This window comes from Strongylocentrotus purpuratus, unplaced genomic scaffold, assembly GCF_000002235.5.
Source record: "Strongylocentrotus purpuratus isolate Spur 01 unplaced genomic scaffold, Spur_5.0 spur5_scaffold_6, whole genome shotgun sequence".
Taxonomy (NCBI): Eukaryota; Metazoa; Echinodermata; class Echinoidea; order Camarodonta; family Strongylocentrotidae; genus Strongylocentrotus; species Strongylocentrotus purpuratus.
Window position 1 is genome coordinate 39,819,661 of NW_022145612.1, and position 19,649 is coordinate 39,839,309.

General features: G+C 36.7%; 2 protein-coding genes across 2 annotated transcripts; one reads left to right on the plus strand and one right to left on the minus strand.

Moving 5' to 3' along the window:
* Window positions 1-763: 763 nt before the first annotated feature.
* Window positions 764-3,732, minus strand: LOC100891416. The gene is made up of 3 exons (XM_003723799.3): window positions 3,553-3,732; window positions 2,440-2,722; window positions 764-2,217 (listed from the first exon to the last, which is right to left on the minus strand). Exons 1-3 carry the CDS (start codon window positions 3,553-3,555, stop codon window positions 1,475-1,477), a joined length of 1,029 nt encoding a protein of 342 aa, XP_003723847.2. The 5' UTR covers window positions 3,556-3,732; the 3' UTR covers window positions 764-1,474.
* Window positions 3,733-17,440: 13,708 nt separating this feature from the next.
* On the plus strand, window positions 17,441-19,451 carry LOC100892117. Its single transcript, XM_011678040.2, has 2 exons — window positions 17,441-17,738; window positions 18,419-19,451. Exons 1-2 carry the CDS (start codon window positions 17,456-17,458, stop codon window positions 18,811-18,813), a joined length of 678 nt encoding a protein of 225 aa, XP_011676342.1. The 5' UTR covers window positions 17,441-17,455; the 3' UTR covers window positions 18,814-19,451.
* Window positions 19,452-19,649: the final 198 nt, after the last annotated feature.

The following is a 19,649-nucleotide window of genomic DNA, read 5'->3' on the forward strand; positions in this document are numbered from 1 at the left end:
AAAAAAAAAAAAAACTATACTGTGATGTAGCTGAAAGTCTGCAGATTCTTATCATTTGTTCGGTTTTTCTGAATAATTTGTGAAACATATGAGTAAATAGCTGTAACGGTGATCCAAGTAATTTCCATCGCCATATTTTATTGGCATTGCAATAATATTTGGAATTTAATATTAATATTTGGTGTAAATATGATCTATAAATATATGATTTAAAAAAATGCCAACAAAATGAACAGTTTGACTTTCTTATATAATTAGCTGAAATGACCTAATTTGCGTATTTGATGAATATTCATAATTTTTTTTTTCTTCAAAATTGTTTTTTCTTTCCATACCTGTCTGATATACATAGGTTTCATTGATGTATCATGTTCGGTTTTGATTTGATTACATATGCGCATATTAATTAGACGGACTTAGTTATTTTCACAACTTTTTCATATCTGCAGATTCGCAAAAATGACTCATTTTGTTTGCTTCTGTTTTCAAAACGGTAATAGATATATGAATTTTCTTTTTTGTATTTTTTTACCACAAAGATTATATTTAGTGTCTGATAATTTAATTTATTATTTGTGTCCAGAAAAGTGATGAATTAAGTTGTCAACTTTGTCGAATTTTGCCATTTTGCCGATTTGACCATTTCTTGAAGGTTTTTCGGTAATTTTGCGATTTCAAAAAAATGGTATAAAATCACAACGCATTGGCCGATTTCAATTCTGTTTTTTGTTTTTTGAAGCTTTCATAAGGCTTGATCATTTGCAATAATCAAATAACATGTGTTTGATGTACTTATTTTTGGTGTGCTATACCTACTATAATATAATAAGGCGAATGCAATGAATTGCAGGTACGACTTCAGTCATCTACCGCCACTTAATATTCATATTCTCATTTTATATTGTCATCATATAATCCATATTTAGCAAGAAGGCGATCGATGACACGAAGTGTATAAAAGCAGGTGCTATCTACTTTACTTTAAAAAATAAACAAACAAATAAAACACATAATGCATGCAAGAACGGCATAATTTTAGGAGTTGAACACACTCTATATTCAACCTAAATTACAAAAGAATTTTAACTCCATAATACAGTCTCTGATTACAAAGAACATCTTGATAAATCATCCGTTTGATAACTACGACCTAAGATACATTATTGTACTGATAATTAGTCTCAAAAATATTCTTCACTGACCATGTTAAAGCATGCACCTACATGATTATATCAACATTTAATAGGGTAAAAGAGGCAAACAGCAGAAAACAAGTAAAAGTCAAATAATGTTGAAGAATCCGGCTGTAGACCGGATTAGCATATGCCAAATCAAAACCGGATATGACAGAAAGGCCTCTACCATATTAATTATGACATTGTTTAAATATCAAAGAAAAACCAGGAAGTTATTGAATAGCTACGATTTCGAGTAGAGGCTTATTGTTATGCCTGTGATCAAGACCAACTCAATTCTAAAACAGGCTAATGACATAAGATGTGCCAGCGTTAATAAAGTGGCGCCAAAATCGGTAGGGGAACTTCCACTCTGGTGGTTTCGACCACTGGAAAGTTGAGAACCCCAGAATCCTCGGTCCTCGAGTACCTTTCATCCGTCTTTGGTACACTAGGCCAATGAAAGGTACCAGGGGAAATAAGAATGCGACCACACCTCCTGCGCGGTGCAGTCTGACCACCACATAAATGAGGATGAGAATCGATAAGGCTAGTATTATTCCCGTGTGTTTTCTCTTTAACACCGGATGACTCTTTCCTCGGATATGGTACACTCTGCAAATGAAAGGTACATGAAGGAATAGAACAGCATGGTATGCAACCACCTCCAAAGAACGGTACAGAAACCGTTTGGCAAAAGGCAACAGGAAGATAAGTGCTACTATTGCAGAGATCAGCAGGCCAATAATTCTAGGATCACTCAAATCTATTGCGAATCCAAAGACGTTTATGACCTTTTTCTTGGGTTGTTGACATCGACGCACAAAGGCTTCAAGCTGTGTCCAATCTTCTTTGTCCATATCCACCTGATGGTCCAGTTTACCACCGATCATGGCCAGACCACAGCACTCGAAGGTAGTTGGTTGATTGTCGCGGAAGTTTACCATGTGGCTTTCTTTGATCTTGGCATGGTCTTTAGAAGAGCCAGTTGATTTCATGGGCCATGGGAAGTCATGAGCAACGACACAAACATTGCCTTTTCCTGTATCAAGACAAATTTAATAGATAAACAATCTTCAAAACATTGTGTAAACGGATTCATGTTTATTTCAAAGGCCAATTAAAGCAAGATTAATCAATGCCAACCTCTTTATTTGAATGGATATGGCTTGAACATATTGTTATTTGTATCTCATGAACAATAATGGTACATTGAGCTTAAAACTCCTCTAAGAAGGTTTATAAGAGGTTATATTTTTCTTACCGAGTTGTTGTTTGACATGAGGCAGGAACTTGTCATAGAGAGCATCCATAACATTTGTGATTGCAAAGCGACGATTTTGGATAGAATGACAGATAATCACACCATCAAGTCCTGCACATGGAAGACGAAAGCTGTCTAGATCATTGTACGGTAGTTCAATGAATCGGACTGTTACATTGGTCAGACCTGAAGCCTTGGTAATCAAAGCCTTGATGCTAGGTCTCATTGATGACGTGCAGATGCCGATTGTAACCTGTCTCGGCATGGATTGCGGTTTCTCCATCTGTACATAAAGATGAATGATCGAAAATGAAAGTGGAGTTATAGTAGGAGGAAAACTCACATACCCTGGTTGTGATGAGGACTGATGGAGGATGACAGAATGAGAGATGGAGAGATGGAGAGAGAGAGAGAGAGAGAGAGAGAGCGAGAGATCAGCATCACCAAAAGAGAGAGTAGTCAGAAGTGAAGGGGAATCGAGGCAGCTGGAATGGTAACAATCACAGTGATAACATAACATGCTACCTCTCCTGACCTTTCTACTTCAGACTCTCTAAAATCGGCCATGCGCGACTTCTTGAACATGGCATTGGTGTCATAATGAAAGGAGAGGAAATGAGCTTCCAATATAATTATATTTATCAGCAAACTTGGGTTTCCCTTTTTTTCAGGGACACGGTCTGTATTTATAACTTGTATTACTCTAAAAAAAAATAATAAAGGGGGGGGGGTTGCTCCAAAATACACACATAAAGAAAACGGAAGGGGGGGGGGGTTAACCCCCAACCCCCCCCCCCCCCCCTGCGTACGCGCGCCTGTATATTATATATATATATATATATATCACTTGATAAAGATGTAATATATGTACGTCGAAAATTCGTACCCTGCATATAAAAGCTGTCGGATTTTAAGCATGAAACTTCTCTTCTTCATCATTTTGTTTGCTCATCCAATGCCAACGCAATGACTTCATATCGTATATTATGTCCATGATAGTACATGACTATATTAACATAATGCCGGGACATACTGTTGCATTGCTCGACGTACCCTAATGCTATATTTTCCTAGATACGCCACTGCCTACACCATGAACTATTATATACTCACCATGATTGTATTTGAAATATTTCTTACGCCGGTAGGCCTATTCTGCAGATAACAATTGATGTAACGGAATTATATTGCCAGGACTCTGTAAATTGAACACAACTCGCACGCTCGAGTAGGCTAGCTAGGTCAAATTGTGTGCAAGAAGCGCGCGTGCACGTCTCTCGCTCCTCCATGGAGTCGATCAACGTGATGTCAGCTAGGTCACTGGGAAATCCCAGTTATGGTTAGTCTCTCTTCAGTGCAATGTGAAGCACATTTTATGATAGTTAATGTTTGTCAATTTTCTCTGAGATGGTGTATGTGCGTGCGTGCGTGCGTGCGTGCGTGCGTGTGTGTGTGTGAAATTGGGGATAAACATAGACAAATCAGAAAAATTTCCCTTCGGGAATGTCGTTAAAGAAATTGAGATTTTGAGAATGTATTTTGCGCAATTGTACAATTTATGTAATGAAAATGTTTTGAATTCATGTCAAGGAAAAACAACTTCTAAAACTTCTAACAATTTCTAAAATTAATTTGTATTGTTTAGAATCAATTTAAAAAAAACTATTGAAGAAAAAAAAAAGTGTGTGGTGTTTGTCCAGTGTGTGTGTATGTGAGGGTTAACTAATGTATGTCAGTATGTTTATGTGTGCATGTTAACCATTGATATAACCATTAAATTAGTTTTATCCCAACATAACATCCCACAAAAGAGAAGAAAATCTAAGTAGGCCTATGCACATAATAGCATTTGCCAGTATGGCAGCCATATTGGATTTGACCATTGTAACAGCCCAAAAGAGACCTCAATGACGGAACATCATAATCAGATTTGCTGACCATGAAACCCCATATTTTTCCTCTGAAACTACACTTGACCTTTCACTCAGATGGCGGCCATTTTGGATTTGACCAATATGACCAGTATGACAGCCCCAAGGTGACCTTGGCCGATGACCAGCGGGAAAATTACCCCCCGGAACAAAACCATAGGACAATTGCCCCCCAAGGTCAATTACCCCCTAAGACAATTGCCAAAAGATATGATTTGCGAGCCCCCCCCCCCCCACGCACACATACCACACATGCACACAGGGGTGATTCCTAGAGGGTGATTTCCGGAGGGTAATTGTCCGCGGGGGGGGGGGGGGGGTGACTTAGGGGGTTATTGTCCTCGGGGGCACTTGTCCTATGGTCTTGTTCCGGGGGGGGGGGTAATTTTCCCGCTGGTCATCGGCCGGGGGATAATATTATTGTACATGCATCGGGTAATCACCCTATAGAACCCCTCGATCGTACTCATTTACTAGTACGCCAATGACTATGTCGCAAGTGCATTTCAAACGCAGCTCTTGACTAATTTTTATTATAAAAACATCGGCTTTGATTTGCAGGATGCTGGAAGATTCTAAGTCAGTTATGAATGACGCGGTGAGTATAACCAAAATCAGATAATCAGAGTATTTTGCCTATTATACTCAGCCTAATTATATTGTATAAGCCTAGTCTTGGGTGTTCTCTACTCGAGTATGATTATTTTAACGTGAAAGGCACAATGTACGTAAAATGATATGGCGTTGGTGGTGCAGCTGCCTGATCAAATAACAAATACATGTACTTCTATTATCATAATGTTCAAAGTGCAGTCGGCCCCTATAATGTCATGTACCAATAACCGTCATGCACACAAACGTAGACATTGAGATGAACAGGGGTTTCAATTAAGGTGTCGCGTTCATCAATCAAGTAGGCGTTGATGTGGCAAATCTTTTAAACAAAATTGATGTTTATTTGGGCAAATAATCATTGTTGTCTCATTTATGAGGTTGTTATTTGAATCACTTTTTTTTGTTGGCTTGGAATATCTCAACGTACATGACTTTTGAAAAAATGTCATAGTATACCTTATACCAGGCACCTGCTTTGACCGCTTAGGCCGTAATATAAAGTTGAGTTCTGGCAATGCTCTTACATAATATGTGAAACAACCTGTTTGGAAGCAATTTGAAAGGCAGAATACGAGGTATATTAAAAGTCATTGACCCAGTGTTTGCTTGGAGTCACGTGCACTGAACAACGAAATGTGTATATGGGACTACGCAAGGAAATTTGTAGAATATATCTGTTTTAAATTCACAACTTTTCAATAAAATATGACCAGGTAAAGTCTTTATCATAGCCTATTACTAAGCATCATCAAAGTTAATTTTCTTAAAAATAAGGGACAACTTATTTGCCAATCACATAATTGTGATACATCATTCAACGTATTTCAGAAGAATTGGGGGATCATTATGAGTGTAGATGAGAGGATGAGTTTTGAGAATTATTGATAAAGAGGATTTAAAAGAGGACTCAAAAGGAACCTTGGGGTACACCGCAAGTAATAGGGCCGTGCGTTTGAGGTATAATTATTAATAGCAACACATTGAGTCCTGTGAGACAGGTAACCTCTGAACCACTCCAATTTACATAATAAGAAAGTTCGTTAGGTAGAATTTCATGGTTAATCGTGTCAAAGGCCTAGGAGAAGTCCAGAAAGAAGTGTGAGATTTGCTGTCAATTGTCTTGGCGACATTATCAATTAATAAAATAATCACATGCACTGTTGAATGTTCCTGACGAAAACCAAACTGAGAGTTGTTCAATATATTACAAGTCTTGAGAAACTTAATAGTTCGAGAGTATACGATTTTGTTCAAGAATCTTTGAAACTGAAGTCAACAGTGATATTGGACGGTAGTTGCCCAACTCATCCTGTGTCATTTAAAAAAAAAAGAAAAAAAAAAAAAAGAATTGTTTGTATGTGTGTGTTTATTTTGTGTAACTGTTATTAATTCGACTTTGTATTTACTTTGTATTTGTTACTTGTATTTCTCTCTTGGAGGGCCATCCTCACAGGGCATTTACGTCTATGCATGAAGTCGCTAATATAAATCTCTACATGCGGATATTGTGTTGACTCTATCTTTGATTAGGTTCATGTTGTTATTTGCAACTCAGTCTTTATGTGGTATGTGTATTTCAAGCAACCAGATCACCATGGCTTACATTGGCTTATTCAACGTATCATTAGCAGCCTCCCTCCCCCGATTTATCAATTTCTATGATACGCCTCTGATTTTCCAATTTAGTCTGAATTAATAGTGTGATTTATTATAGGTAGGGCTTATCATTGTGAGTTCTTACCGATACAAAACTCAATATTTACGTGTCTCTCCATGGTAACCAGAACAATAAGTCATCTTGTGGATAATGACTCCACTTTAATTTTTTTTTTTTTTACTGTTATACATGTATAATGTGTTGCCATTTAGCCCAATTAATGGAAGATGAATTGCAATTATTATATTTTTGTGTAGAAACTGCATAATTATAATGATACAATTACCCTATGTTGTTGTGGGAGAGCGGCGAAAGAAGCAAACTAGTTCAAAGAATAAGTTCCCATTTTCATTTGTAGTTCTCCTTTGTAAGAGGATTAAAAGATATTAGAGTTTGTACTTGAAACAGCTCTTAAAAAGTTGCTGCTTTCCCAGGACGCTATACATAATTCATAAATATATATTTTTTTCTCGATAATAGTGATGTGTACATTTTTGTAATATGGATTGGGTGTGTGACTGTGTAGGTTTAATATACCCATCCCACGCAGCACTTAACATTTTGTTTCTTTACTTTTAAACTTAAATAAAGTTGAGTTCTGGTCATGCGATTATGTTGTGAAAGAAACGGTGTGGAATCGATCAGAACTGATTGATCATCTAGCATATAAGTATTCGTGTGTATTGCATGGTTCTGGAATCATCAAAATGATCAGAAATTTAGTCAAGTCTTGGTAAAGTTACACGCACTGTACACAGAAGGATGTATACGGGACTACACGAACACGTGGCGTAAAAATCCGTCCCGATTTGCACGACGTTACATGCCATATTTAGAATATGAAGGCATTTGAAGAGCCATGCTTCTCAGGGAACATGTTTTGTCTGATGTTCTTCCACCCTTGCATAATAACAATGATAACGCTCACAAATGCACCTCTTCCCAGAACTCAACTTTCTCTTTAAACTAACCATTTCGTTCATGAAGTCGACTAACTGGTAATCATGTTCATTGTGCTCATTGCCTGATTCCATAGTAAAGTATTGTCATAATTAATAATTAATGTACATGGCATAATTTATATATAGCTGGTTGTAAAAGTGTATAGAGAAAGGCAATAGTTCAATCTGACGTTATCCAAATCATACAAACTGTCATTTTGTTATAGAAAATACAATTTCCAGGGAATCCAGTGACACATGCACTCAGAGAGGATGTAAAATAAATCGAATTGAATATCTAATGGATTTCAATAGCTTTGTAAATAGACGAACGAACATATGTTTTGAAATTCTAATACAAATTACAAACAAAAACTAAATTGAAAAAAATGAATGAATCAATCAATCAAACGAATGAATGTATGAATGAATAATATGACCGAACTACTGAAAAAATGCATGATTAATGAGTGGATTAACGCTAAGCATAATCAAAAATTAAAGTATACATGTATAATCCTAAGACAGTACAGTGTGTGATGCAGTTGTAATGAGAAATCCAACGCAGACTCAAAGGCACCACATTTTACAAGATGCTACGTGGATTACATTTACTTCAGAACATAACAAACATATACTGCTGTTCTCTACTCTAGATTCAACATGTTAACATTGAGTCACTAGATATATAGATATATGTTGTGTGTACACTCGTGATAAAACAATCTTTGTTCTGTAGCTGTACAAAACGAATTGAAAGATTTTATCCCCAGTTATAGACTATTCCAAAGTTGAGATCCTGCAAATACGATCAAGTTCCATAAATGATTTATTCTCTTATTTTTGAATAAGTTTATATCATTAAAACAAATGTTTAGCCTGTGTGAATGCAAATATGGAAGCTACATTCACCAGTTTGTTGTAGTGTATGGCCTTGTAGAAATTAAGAAAGTGAGAAAAAAGGTTGGAAACCCTGTATTCACGTAATGAAGCTTTCAATCGAAACAAATTTAGTGAAAGGAAATTTAAAAAAAAAATGAGTAGATTTCATTTGTATTTTTCTAGGCTTTTCACCTCTCAAAGACAAATTTCCATTTTTTTAGGATGTGATTTTTTTGTTGGCACGTAATAGTACCAAGTGAAATGATATTAAGAGTATTGAGAATAAATATTTATCTATGAGATGGATAATTCGTTGACGATTAATGACGATTCAGTGACCATAGAAATCTGATGGTAACCGTTTGTATCATAGTTTCCAACTGAACATCTCTTACTTTGCTAATATTGTAAAGGGGTCAGGAATACTCAGGATTGACCAGCACAATCACATGTTGATATTGATGAAATGTTTCTCTATTATGATGTAGTCGTGTCGATGGTGAATAACATTAATAAATCAATTACTCAATAGTTTTGATCGTAGGTGCTTTCAGACACAGACACACGCTCACGCTCCCCTTACATTACACATATTTTTAAAAATATTTGCTTAAAGAAATTTTGTTTTATTTCTCCAAATGTGTAATACAAACCATAACATACAATTGAATAAAATAAAAATGTGTTCAACATTGATTGCTTTTACATAAACATAATTAAATAAAAACTTATTTGCAGTATATATCACTTAGCAACAAAGTAAACGTATAAGTACCTAAACATAATATATATGTCAATTGTAAATGTTATTCACTTATATAAAAAACAAACTTAAACCAATCTGGAGGTAATTTTACTGGAACAATGCCTGCTCCTCCCTGCCCCCTCCCTGCTTCCCTCCCTCACACAAACACCCCCACCCACACACATACTCACCCACCCACACCCCCACACACATACTCACCCACCCACACCCCCCACACACACACTACTCACTCAGTGGATGTCTGTTAACATTCTCAACTCAAGAAAAATATACTAAATAAGTAAGTTATCCAGGCCGCAAAATAGAGTTACACTTTTAACAGGCTCACGGTGGAGAAGAAAACAAATACACTCACACACACACACACACACACACACGCACACACGCACACACGCGCGCGCACACACACGCACACACGCAAGCGCTCACACGCACACGCATTAGCCCAACGCAGATATTGAACTTTTGCGCTACACTATATAAATGTGAATGTTGCAGTTTTCAGGAATTTTCACATACATGTAATAGGTAATGGGTTCCCGGTAAATGCGAAAGTTAAAGGGATTGGGTATCTTCGTCTCTGATTCTAAACACGATTCTGGATTTAGCTCATGCTGCAATCATAATTACAAACCTTTAGGTCAATCAGGAATCCCATGACGTTGAGAAACCGATCGCCCGTCTGATCAAGATATTTATGATTGGAATTCGAAATTTCAAAAACCGTCTTCCCAACGGTTTTCATAACACTACAGTCTTTTGGGGAAATTGAGTGTGGTTCAACCGGTCACTCAAAGATTTTTACTTTTTTGAGGCACTTCATGAACATTTGAAGCGCAATTTTTTTGTTAGGGTTTCAATATAACACCATATCAAAGACGCTGATAACTCGTAGGGCCATGCATTTCAGATTTTGCGTTGTTAACCATGCCTTTAATTTAGTTTGCTCCGCATTGTGAGCGTCTGTAAATTGACGCCTGGCTAGAATGCTCCCCAGGGAGTGGAGAATGTGCATACATTGTGTGCGGGCAAGCCTGAATCCGATGACTGGGGTAATAATTAATATGTCAAGCGCTTATAGACACCATTAATGTTTCAAGCAGTATATAAAAGCGGAATATTATTATAATCTTCAACCTTATCAATCAATAGAACTCATCATTATTTATTCTCATGAAGAAAAATATAGGCTTCGTTATTATACATGCGTCATTTTATCCTTCACTACATGTAACAGCTAGTTTTTAGCAACACCAAAAGATATATCATATTATATATCACGACAAGTATACCATTTTTTAACATCTGTTTTGATACTGCTTGATGTAGACTGAACCGAGACTAAGCGAACATGGATTCTCCAGTGACCTCGCTGAATAGCCGTGCACGCGCGCGTCTTGACCACGATAAGTCTCAACATAGTCGAGAGTGCGAGTTTTATCCAGCAGTAACGCACGGCAGAACCAACGCATGAAATTCCGTTTTATTCTTTTTGATCTTAAGAATAGACCTACTGGTGCGAGATATATTCGAAATACATGGTGAGTATATCCCAGCTGTTATTGCCAGTGGCGTATCAAGACAATGCCCGGCTACAAAATCATGTTCATTCACGTAGAGCAGCCCTAAATGACAAAGATGATGTGAACCGTCTCGCAACATTTAACACGTTTGAAAAACCTTTGATAAATACGGCTTGAAATAATTTTTCCTAACATTAGGCTGGAAATGAAAAGAGTCTAGAGCGTGTGAGCGCTAGTAACTTTAAGAGATATATCTCTATCTAAGTTAGTTTAAGAGAAAACTGAAAACTCACCTCATTTGTTGTTACCTGAATAATTATGGTTAATTGTAATTTGTAATCAGAGTAATATGTGTCATTAATTTGTTTATTGTACGCGCTTTGACCACCATCTGGCTGGATATGTTGCGCATTATACATGTATATATATATATATATATATATATATATAGAGTAGTGGAACTCGTGGAAATCCACGGGCACTCAAAGTGTACTGAGATGAGGATGAGTTTGACTGCCGGTGGCGGATCCAGAGGGGGGGGGGGGGGGGGGGAGGGCCCGGGCCCCTCCCCTGAGAAAAACAGGTAAAAACACGTTAATTTTTGGAGATGGGCCCCTTCCCCTGGCGCTCAAGGGGGGGGGGGGGGTGCGATTTTTCAAATTTTCGAAAGCCAAAAAAAAAAAAAAAAAAAAAAATTAGTGCTCACTGCCTTTTTTAATGTTTATCAAATATTTATTTGTAACACCTGTGAATGATGGAAAGAAAAAAATTTATAAAAAAGAAAGAAAAAAAAAGAGAAAAACTAGACATGTAATACTATAGGTAGCCTGTTCCAACTGCATACCACACATGGTTAGTTAAATATTGATCGGTGACATGTTTGACCTTTGACCCTAATATACATATTAAGAAGTTAAGATAACATTGGCATGATTTGACCTTATTTTTGTTAATAATCCTCTTATTCAGGTCTATTAGTGTGCCAAATATCAAGTCTATACAATGCATGGTTTTAGAGAAACCATGTAGAGTATATTTGTCCTCTGACCCTAAAATCTAAATAACAAAATGAAATATGTATTTTCTCGATTTTGTGATTTTATATAAATATTTGTCTTACCTATCAACATGCAACATTTCATGTTAATTGCAAAATTCCTTTCCTAAAGGGTTGTACGCAAACTATTGACAGTCCTCTCCCATAGATATAACACGCAAAATTAGGCATTTTATTACATTTTTTGTAATTGTATATGATATGTTATAATAGTCATAGAAGATGATAAAAATAAATATAAAACAAAAGCAAAACCAAATAATAAATTGACTCACCGAGGAATCGAAACTGGGTCGCTGAAATTGGAGGTAGGTGCTTCGACCAATAGGTTACAGTACTCGTAAACGGAAAATGGGATTCTCAAATCACATTTTGTAGTTAAAATATCACCATGATCCCAACATCTGATTAAACAATAAATGCCACTTCTTGCGTACAGATTTTTTTCTCAGCTACAACATATCCGAAGCTGGCAAAAATCAAGCCACAATAATTGAGAATTTTTTATATTTTTAATTTGAATGTAGAATGAAGAATTCAGAAAAAAGTCACCTCCCATTATAGAGAATACACGCAAAATTGGGAAAGTTGACATGCCTTCTTTAATCGAAAGAGTGGACCATGACGCCATTTTTAAAATGACAAATAAATGTCTGTCCTCATGTAAACAATTGTCTCAACTACAACATATCGAAATTGGGAGAAAATGATCAATATTTACAGAGATACACTCAATGTTCCATAAATATTCTGACGTCATAACATGCAAATTCGTATTTTGAGTTCTAAGGCCATTTTTGCGCCCTCCTTAAGGGTGAAACTGATACATTCTTTGTCATGAATACGAAGTTCATTCTCCTTAAAGGTTTCTATATGTCAACGGAAAACACAAATCTTAGTTATTTTTGGTGAAAACGTGACCCAAAATCCGTGCAATTGGTGTTTTGATGGGCTTTAGGAGTTTATCTAAACGTTAACTAAAAGTATTCACCAAACCGCCTGAATCTTGTTAAAAAAAATACTGGGCCTACAATTCCGTCCTTAAGATATTTTAGTACCGAAATCTAACAAATTATTTTGATTTTTGAAACGATTTTTATTTTGGGAGTGAAATTTATCAGTGTTATTTTGTCGTAGCGAATGCTCATTATAACAATAAAGGTCTATGGGGAAAGGCTAGCTAGCCTGGCTATCGAAAAAAAAATATGTAAAGGTAAGTAGGGTATAATAACGTATCACTGAAACAAAATGTATAATAATGAGTCTTTATATCGACAACTGATTTTTCGGTAAAATTGGTTTGACATATGGAAGAAAATATATGCGTTTTAACGTCTAAAAACCAAATAGCTTCCGGGAGCTCCGCCACTGGTCCCCCGCCGGGACTTTGCTCCTGGACCCAGAGGCGGCGGAGCCGGGGGCCCAGTGCCCCTAAGTGCCCCTTTTAACATAGGATGGTGCCCCCTTTTACTTCAGATAAGTGCCCCTTTTTTATTTCTAATAGGTGCCCGTTTTACATTCCTATAAGTACCTCTTACCACACTTTAACTGCGATGAGTGCTACTTCTCTCATCTGATTAGTGCCCGATTTTATTTTTACACGTGCCCCTTTTTCTTCCTAATAAGTACTTTTTTCCTTCTGATAAATTCCCCTTTTCGTTTTTAATAAGAGCCACTAAACCTTCTCATAAATGCCCCTTCTGAAAACCTGTGATAGATGCCTCTATTGAAATTTCATAGGTATCCCTTTTCCTTCGACAAATGCCCATTTTCCTTTGTAATAAGTGCCTCTTGCCATTCTTACATGTGCCCCTATTCATCTGATGAGTGCCCCTTTTCAGGTGCGAGAAGTGCCCTATTTTCAACTCTGATAATTCCCCTTTTTACTTTGACAGGTGCTCTTTTTTTCTAATAATTGTCCTTTCACTCTGGATATGTGCCCCCGATTTTTGTCAACATAAAATAATAATTTACAGCAACTAGTAGCAACTATTTCTTAAATTTTACCCAAAGCTCGCTAGCATTTTTAAAAAAATTTGTACAATTATGTTTCTTATTAAAGATAATTTCAGTCTTTCATGATTAGATTGTGCTTAAAACCCCATGGCCCGTATTCTGAAGTCAGGTTTAGTTAAACCCAGGTTTAACTTTAAACCCGGGTTTAACTAAGCCAGACTTCAGGTCTAAGTATCATTTCAGTTTCTGAAAGCCAGGTTTAGTTAAACCCAGGTTTAAGTCTAAAACCCAGGTTTAAAGTTAAGCCAAGGTTTAACTACCATGGAGATGTAGTCTGCTTCTACTGCACATGCTCAGTACAGCTCATCCATCTTCAAGGGTAGCTGATATGGCCTTTATAGCACCTGCTTTATAGGCTTTGTTATAGCTGGATTTCGTGCTGCAAATTTAATAATTTCAATTCAAAATATTCGACACAAACAAATCTCTTTCGAAGCAACCATTGAACGTTATGACGTGATTATTTGTTTTGTTTTACCCTTTGATTTATTGTTAAACTGCTGAAAAAGTCTGAATCGAGGTGGAATTGATCTTTACGAATAATACTACAAAAATCGGGATTCTACCATTTCTGCATGCCCATGCAGATTAGTCAAAACTTCCAGAACAACATAAAAATGCTCTAAATAAGATTTAGATGACTAAAAGAGAAACTAAAAATGATCAAAAATACCTTCTTGATGCAAAATAACTAGTCCAAAGTCAACATTGCTGAAGCTCATTTGTTTGATTTTTAGTTTTTTTTTAGGACAATGGAATCCTTTTTCGAACCGACATGTCGGGTATCATGATCCCCTTCTCGGTCACCGTGCGCGCATATTAGCGCATATCATCGATCGTGCGCGCATTCATTTGTACAAATACACACGGTTTAGAAATATTGCATTGTCCTAACAAAAAACGCTTAAAATTCGACCATATTATATGAGCTTCAATGTTGACTTTGGACTAGTTATTCTGCATCAAGAAGGTATTTGTGATCATTTCTCTTTCAGTCATTTTAATCTTATTAAGGCCTAGCTAGGTCTAGATCTAGATCTAGACCTCTAGTGCATCGTTCGGGGCATCTTAAGGATGTTCTCGATGTTTTGAAATCATAATATAAATAGACTAGGCGCGCCTAATCGGTCTAGGTCTAGAGTCTAGACTAGATCTAGGGCAGATTCTACCCAAAACTCTACTAGATCTAGGTCTAGAGTTCCGGCTTAATACACTCGTCGGCTCTTAATTATACTAATCCATGATTGTCTTATAAATATAGATTATTCTAATCCAACCTTAGGCCTACAGTTTTATTTTATCTCGCATTTGTTTACATCGTTGGGACGCAATTTGAAAATATGTATTGCACTCACAGTTTCAAAACTACGTGAGCATAACGTCAAACTAAAGGTATGGGGCTACTATATTTGTTTTCCTCTGCAACAAAGTGATACGGGTTGATTTACTTTGGCAACTTTTTAGTTTCAAGGATTGTCGTACTATACAAATCACACAATCTTATATAAAATATAAAATCTTAAGACTTAGAAAATATTAGGCATAAAGATTCAATAAGCAAATGAAGTATCCAAATTAATGTTCAAACTTGCCGAAGGCATAAAATCGCAAGGCCCACTTTTATCCGCAAGCGATGTGTGTGTCTCTCCAATGTTGGAGTCGATGCAAATCGCTGTTTGTTTGGTATTTAAAAAAAGACAGCGATGACAAACAAATCATCGTCGCCATGATTGTGAAAGGTTTTTTTCTTTCCACAAGAGCTCTCTCCGGTCTCATTATTTGCAATAATTCGTCGTAATGTCTTTTAATGTTGTCTTCTTCTCCTCTGAATATCCAACAAATAGTTAGACCTGACTTAAGCCAGACTTAAACTAGATCTAGGTGTACCCCAGGTTTAAATATGTGTACAATTTCCACAGAGTTAGACCAGGCTTAAACCTAGGTTTAAGTTAAACCCGACTTCAGAAACGCAAAATTAAACCTAGGTTTAAATCTGAGAGTTAGGCGAGGCTTAGACTAGACTTAAACCTAGGTTTAAAGTTAAACCTGACTTCAGAATACGGGCCATGATTGTTTTTCGTCTTTATAAGATGTAATTTTTTTGCACTGCGACCTCACAAATCTTGAATTGTTTGCTCGCTCGCAAATACATATCGAGTCCATCACACCCGACTGCAAAAATATGATGCTTAAGCAGTATCTTGGACCATGTAAAGAGAGAAACAAACATTAAAATCCTCCCTGATAATGTAATCACAATGTAGAAGTATTTACCAATGACTAAAAAAGTGTACATTTCGATTTGAGATTTTCCTTTGAAGGTGCCCCCTTATACGTTGTTCTTTCCTCTTCATAAGATGTGATTATACGCACTACGACCTCACAGATATTATTTTTTTTGCTCGCTCGCTTTTCTCGCTCGCAAATAGATATTCAGTCCATCCCACCCAACTACAAAAGTATGATGCTCAAGCAGTATGTTTGACCATGTAAAGAGAGGAAACATTAATATACCAATGTTTAAAAAAGGTATATTTCGATTTGGGATTTTTCTTTGAAGGTGACGCCGTTTTCCAGAAAGTGTCCTTTTTGATGGTTAACCTCCCCCCCCCCCCCAACACACACTTTGAAAGACGCTCCGCCGCACCTGGGTGGACCCATTACATAAATGACAAATGTGGAAAATACAAAACATTCAAATTCACAATACAACAAAATGCAAGACGTATAAAGGACATTACAAACTAAAACACAATTATAATACAGAACAACATAATTTATATGGTAATTGTATGCAGCAGGGACGTCACTTATATGTGGCAAGAAGACGCAACTTGAATTTCAACTTGAAAGAATTTAAAGTGGTCACATTTTTGATTGAGTTGTCAATATTATTTCATAATTCCCCTCCTTTTTGTTGAATAGAATTAAACTTTTGTAATTTTAAACGTGTATATGGCAAGAAAAAAATTATTTTTTTGTTTTGTGTTAACATTATGTATCTTGTCTACTGTAACAAAGTAATTATCAAACACGGGTGATAACAAAAAGTTCGAATTTAATATATTAAGTTATTAAACAAAGGCGGGGTATTGGACTACACAAACATGTGGCATACAATTCGGGCCTCATCTTTAAGCTGATTCTTGTCATATTTAGAATATGAAGGCATTTGAAGAGCGATGCTTTTCAGAGAACATTTTTTCTCTGATGTTTTTCCACACTTGCATAATAACAATGATAACGCTCACAAATTATTTTTTACCTCTCTCCAGAACTCAATCTTCTCTTTAAGTAAACCTTGAAGCCCAGCTGGGAGTTTGTGCTTCGTTTGCTTCAGTTCATCCTCTTGACATGTTAGAATGTGTGGACCACCCTGTATATGCATTATTTGTAGTATGTGTTATTACAGGCACCATGATTATTATAATAACAGGATAAGTTTTTTGCGTGAGTATTCTTGACTCCTTTTATTATTCAAGTTTATTTGATATTTATTGTTGATCCATATATATCATACAAAAATTTGTTTTCCATTGGTGTTACAAAATTCAATTGTGCACTGGGCATTCTCTTTTTCGTTTTTAATAACCTTGATCCTCATTCTGTGATTTTCATATATTTACAGATGGAGCTACCATCCTCCAAGGCGAAACCAGTAACAATAGGCATCTGCACGTCAGCATTGAGGTCTAACATCGAGGCTTTCATAGCCAAGGTTTCAGCTCTGATCAATGTAACAGTCCGATTCATTGAACTACCGTACAATGATCTGGACAGCTTTCGTCTGTTAAGTGATGGACTTGATGGTGTGATTATCTGTCATTCTATCAACAACCGTGGCTTTGCAATAACAGATGTTATGGATGCTCTCTACGACAAGTTCCTGCCTCGTGTTCGACGAAATTTTGGTAGGATAATAAATCTGATGTCTTCACACAGTTACTAAATACAGGGGCGGATCCAGGAAGCCCCCCTCCCCCCTGCAAAAAACACGTTAATTTTACCTTTTTTGGAGATGGCCCCCTCCCCGGGGGCTGAAGGGGAGTGCGATTTTTCAAATTTTCGAGGGGCCCCCCCCCCAAAAAAAAATGGTGCTCACTGCCCCCCCCCCCCCCCACTGAGCGAATTATCGGCCGGTGCGATTTTCAAATTTTCGGGAGAAAAACAAAAGAAATAGTGCTCCCTACCCCCCCCCCCCCTCCCCCCTCCTCCCTTCCCCCTCCCCTACCTAGCGAAATATTGGCCGGCACCATTTTCAAATTTCAGCAGACTAAATTTCAAATTGGTTTCAAATTTTGGCCCCCCCCCCCCTTAGAAATCCTAGATCCGCGCCTGACTAAATATTTTTATTGTCTAGGCCGACGAGTGAAGGATATTTAAAGAACTGTTACCAACTAAGTCTTTCGATCATTTTTTTTCTCGAGCAAATTATTATTTTTTAAATGTCAATGTGTATTCAAATGTAAAGTCATTTTTGTACAAAAATAGTAAAATAAGATTTGTGTACTTTCTAGAAATATTCCAACTAAAAAGTGTTATGGGTGAAATCATTTAAGCCTACCTAAATTGTATTTCTTTATATATACAGGAAAAGACAGGGTCTGTGTTTTCGCGCATGACTTTCCATGGCCCATGGCACCAGGTGGTCCTTCACGCAACGACCATGCCGCGATCAAAGATACTTACATGGGTAGCTTCCGCAGCAACCAACCAACAACCTTCGAGTGCTGTAAACTGGCCATGATCTGTGGTAGACTGGACAAACAGGTAGACATGGATGAAGAAGATTGGAAACAGCTTGAAGTATTTCTGTACCAATGTCGGGTTCATTCCGAGTCCTTCAATAATCCCTCCGACGCCTGCAATACTTGTTCCTCCAACCCCGGCGGTTCTAGAAGTTACACATTCCTTATTATTGTTGGTGTGATTGCATTTGTAGCATATAAAACATTTCAACATTTCCGTAAATCCAATAAGAAATAAGAGTTATAAAAACGTTTTCAAAAATATTTATACAAGACTGGTAGGCCACTTACTCTTTGTTTTTGTTTTGCTGGCCATTGTGACGCAACAATAAGCTTGTTTACATTTTGTCAAGAATTCGCAATGACAAAGACAATTTATTCTCATGTCACCCACATTGGATTATTGGAGAAGTTAACAATCAGTTTAAATTTGTCAATTTAACGCTGTGAAATATACGATACAAATCGAATTAATTTTAATCAATAAAAATAACACTATACAATAAACATCGACAGTGAGAAAAATTATGATGATAATGAACAAAAACAAAACTATAATAGTAATTAAACGAGGCTCGCCTTTGTGGCGCGCTTCTGTTTCCGCGTTTCCGAATGCGCTCCCTTTTGCACACGGAATGCATAACACGTAATTGTGTTATGGATATTGTATTGTTTTATACTGAGATTTCTGGTATGTAACTTGGATTTGGCCGGAATTACTATTTGAGTTGGCCGGGATGAAGTATTTAATGTTTATTCCGAAAACCTCAACATGAGACCGGATTTGCATGGAAGAAATACTGGGGCGACTATTAGGAACAGTCGGATCGATCTCTTTACCTTTGTTTTTTTGTTTGTTTTGTTAAAGGTAATACAAAGTTTTGGTATGGGGTCATGAATTTGGTTCAAATGAACATATTTAAAGCATAAGCGATCCTACAATACTCAGTGATCGTTGTCGCGGTTGGAATCGAGTCTAAAGTTATGAAATTGTAAATAATACACTCTTTATGTTGTATAGCTCCCTCTCAAGGTCAAGATATTAATTAAGCTATTAAACAATGTTTCTTGACT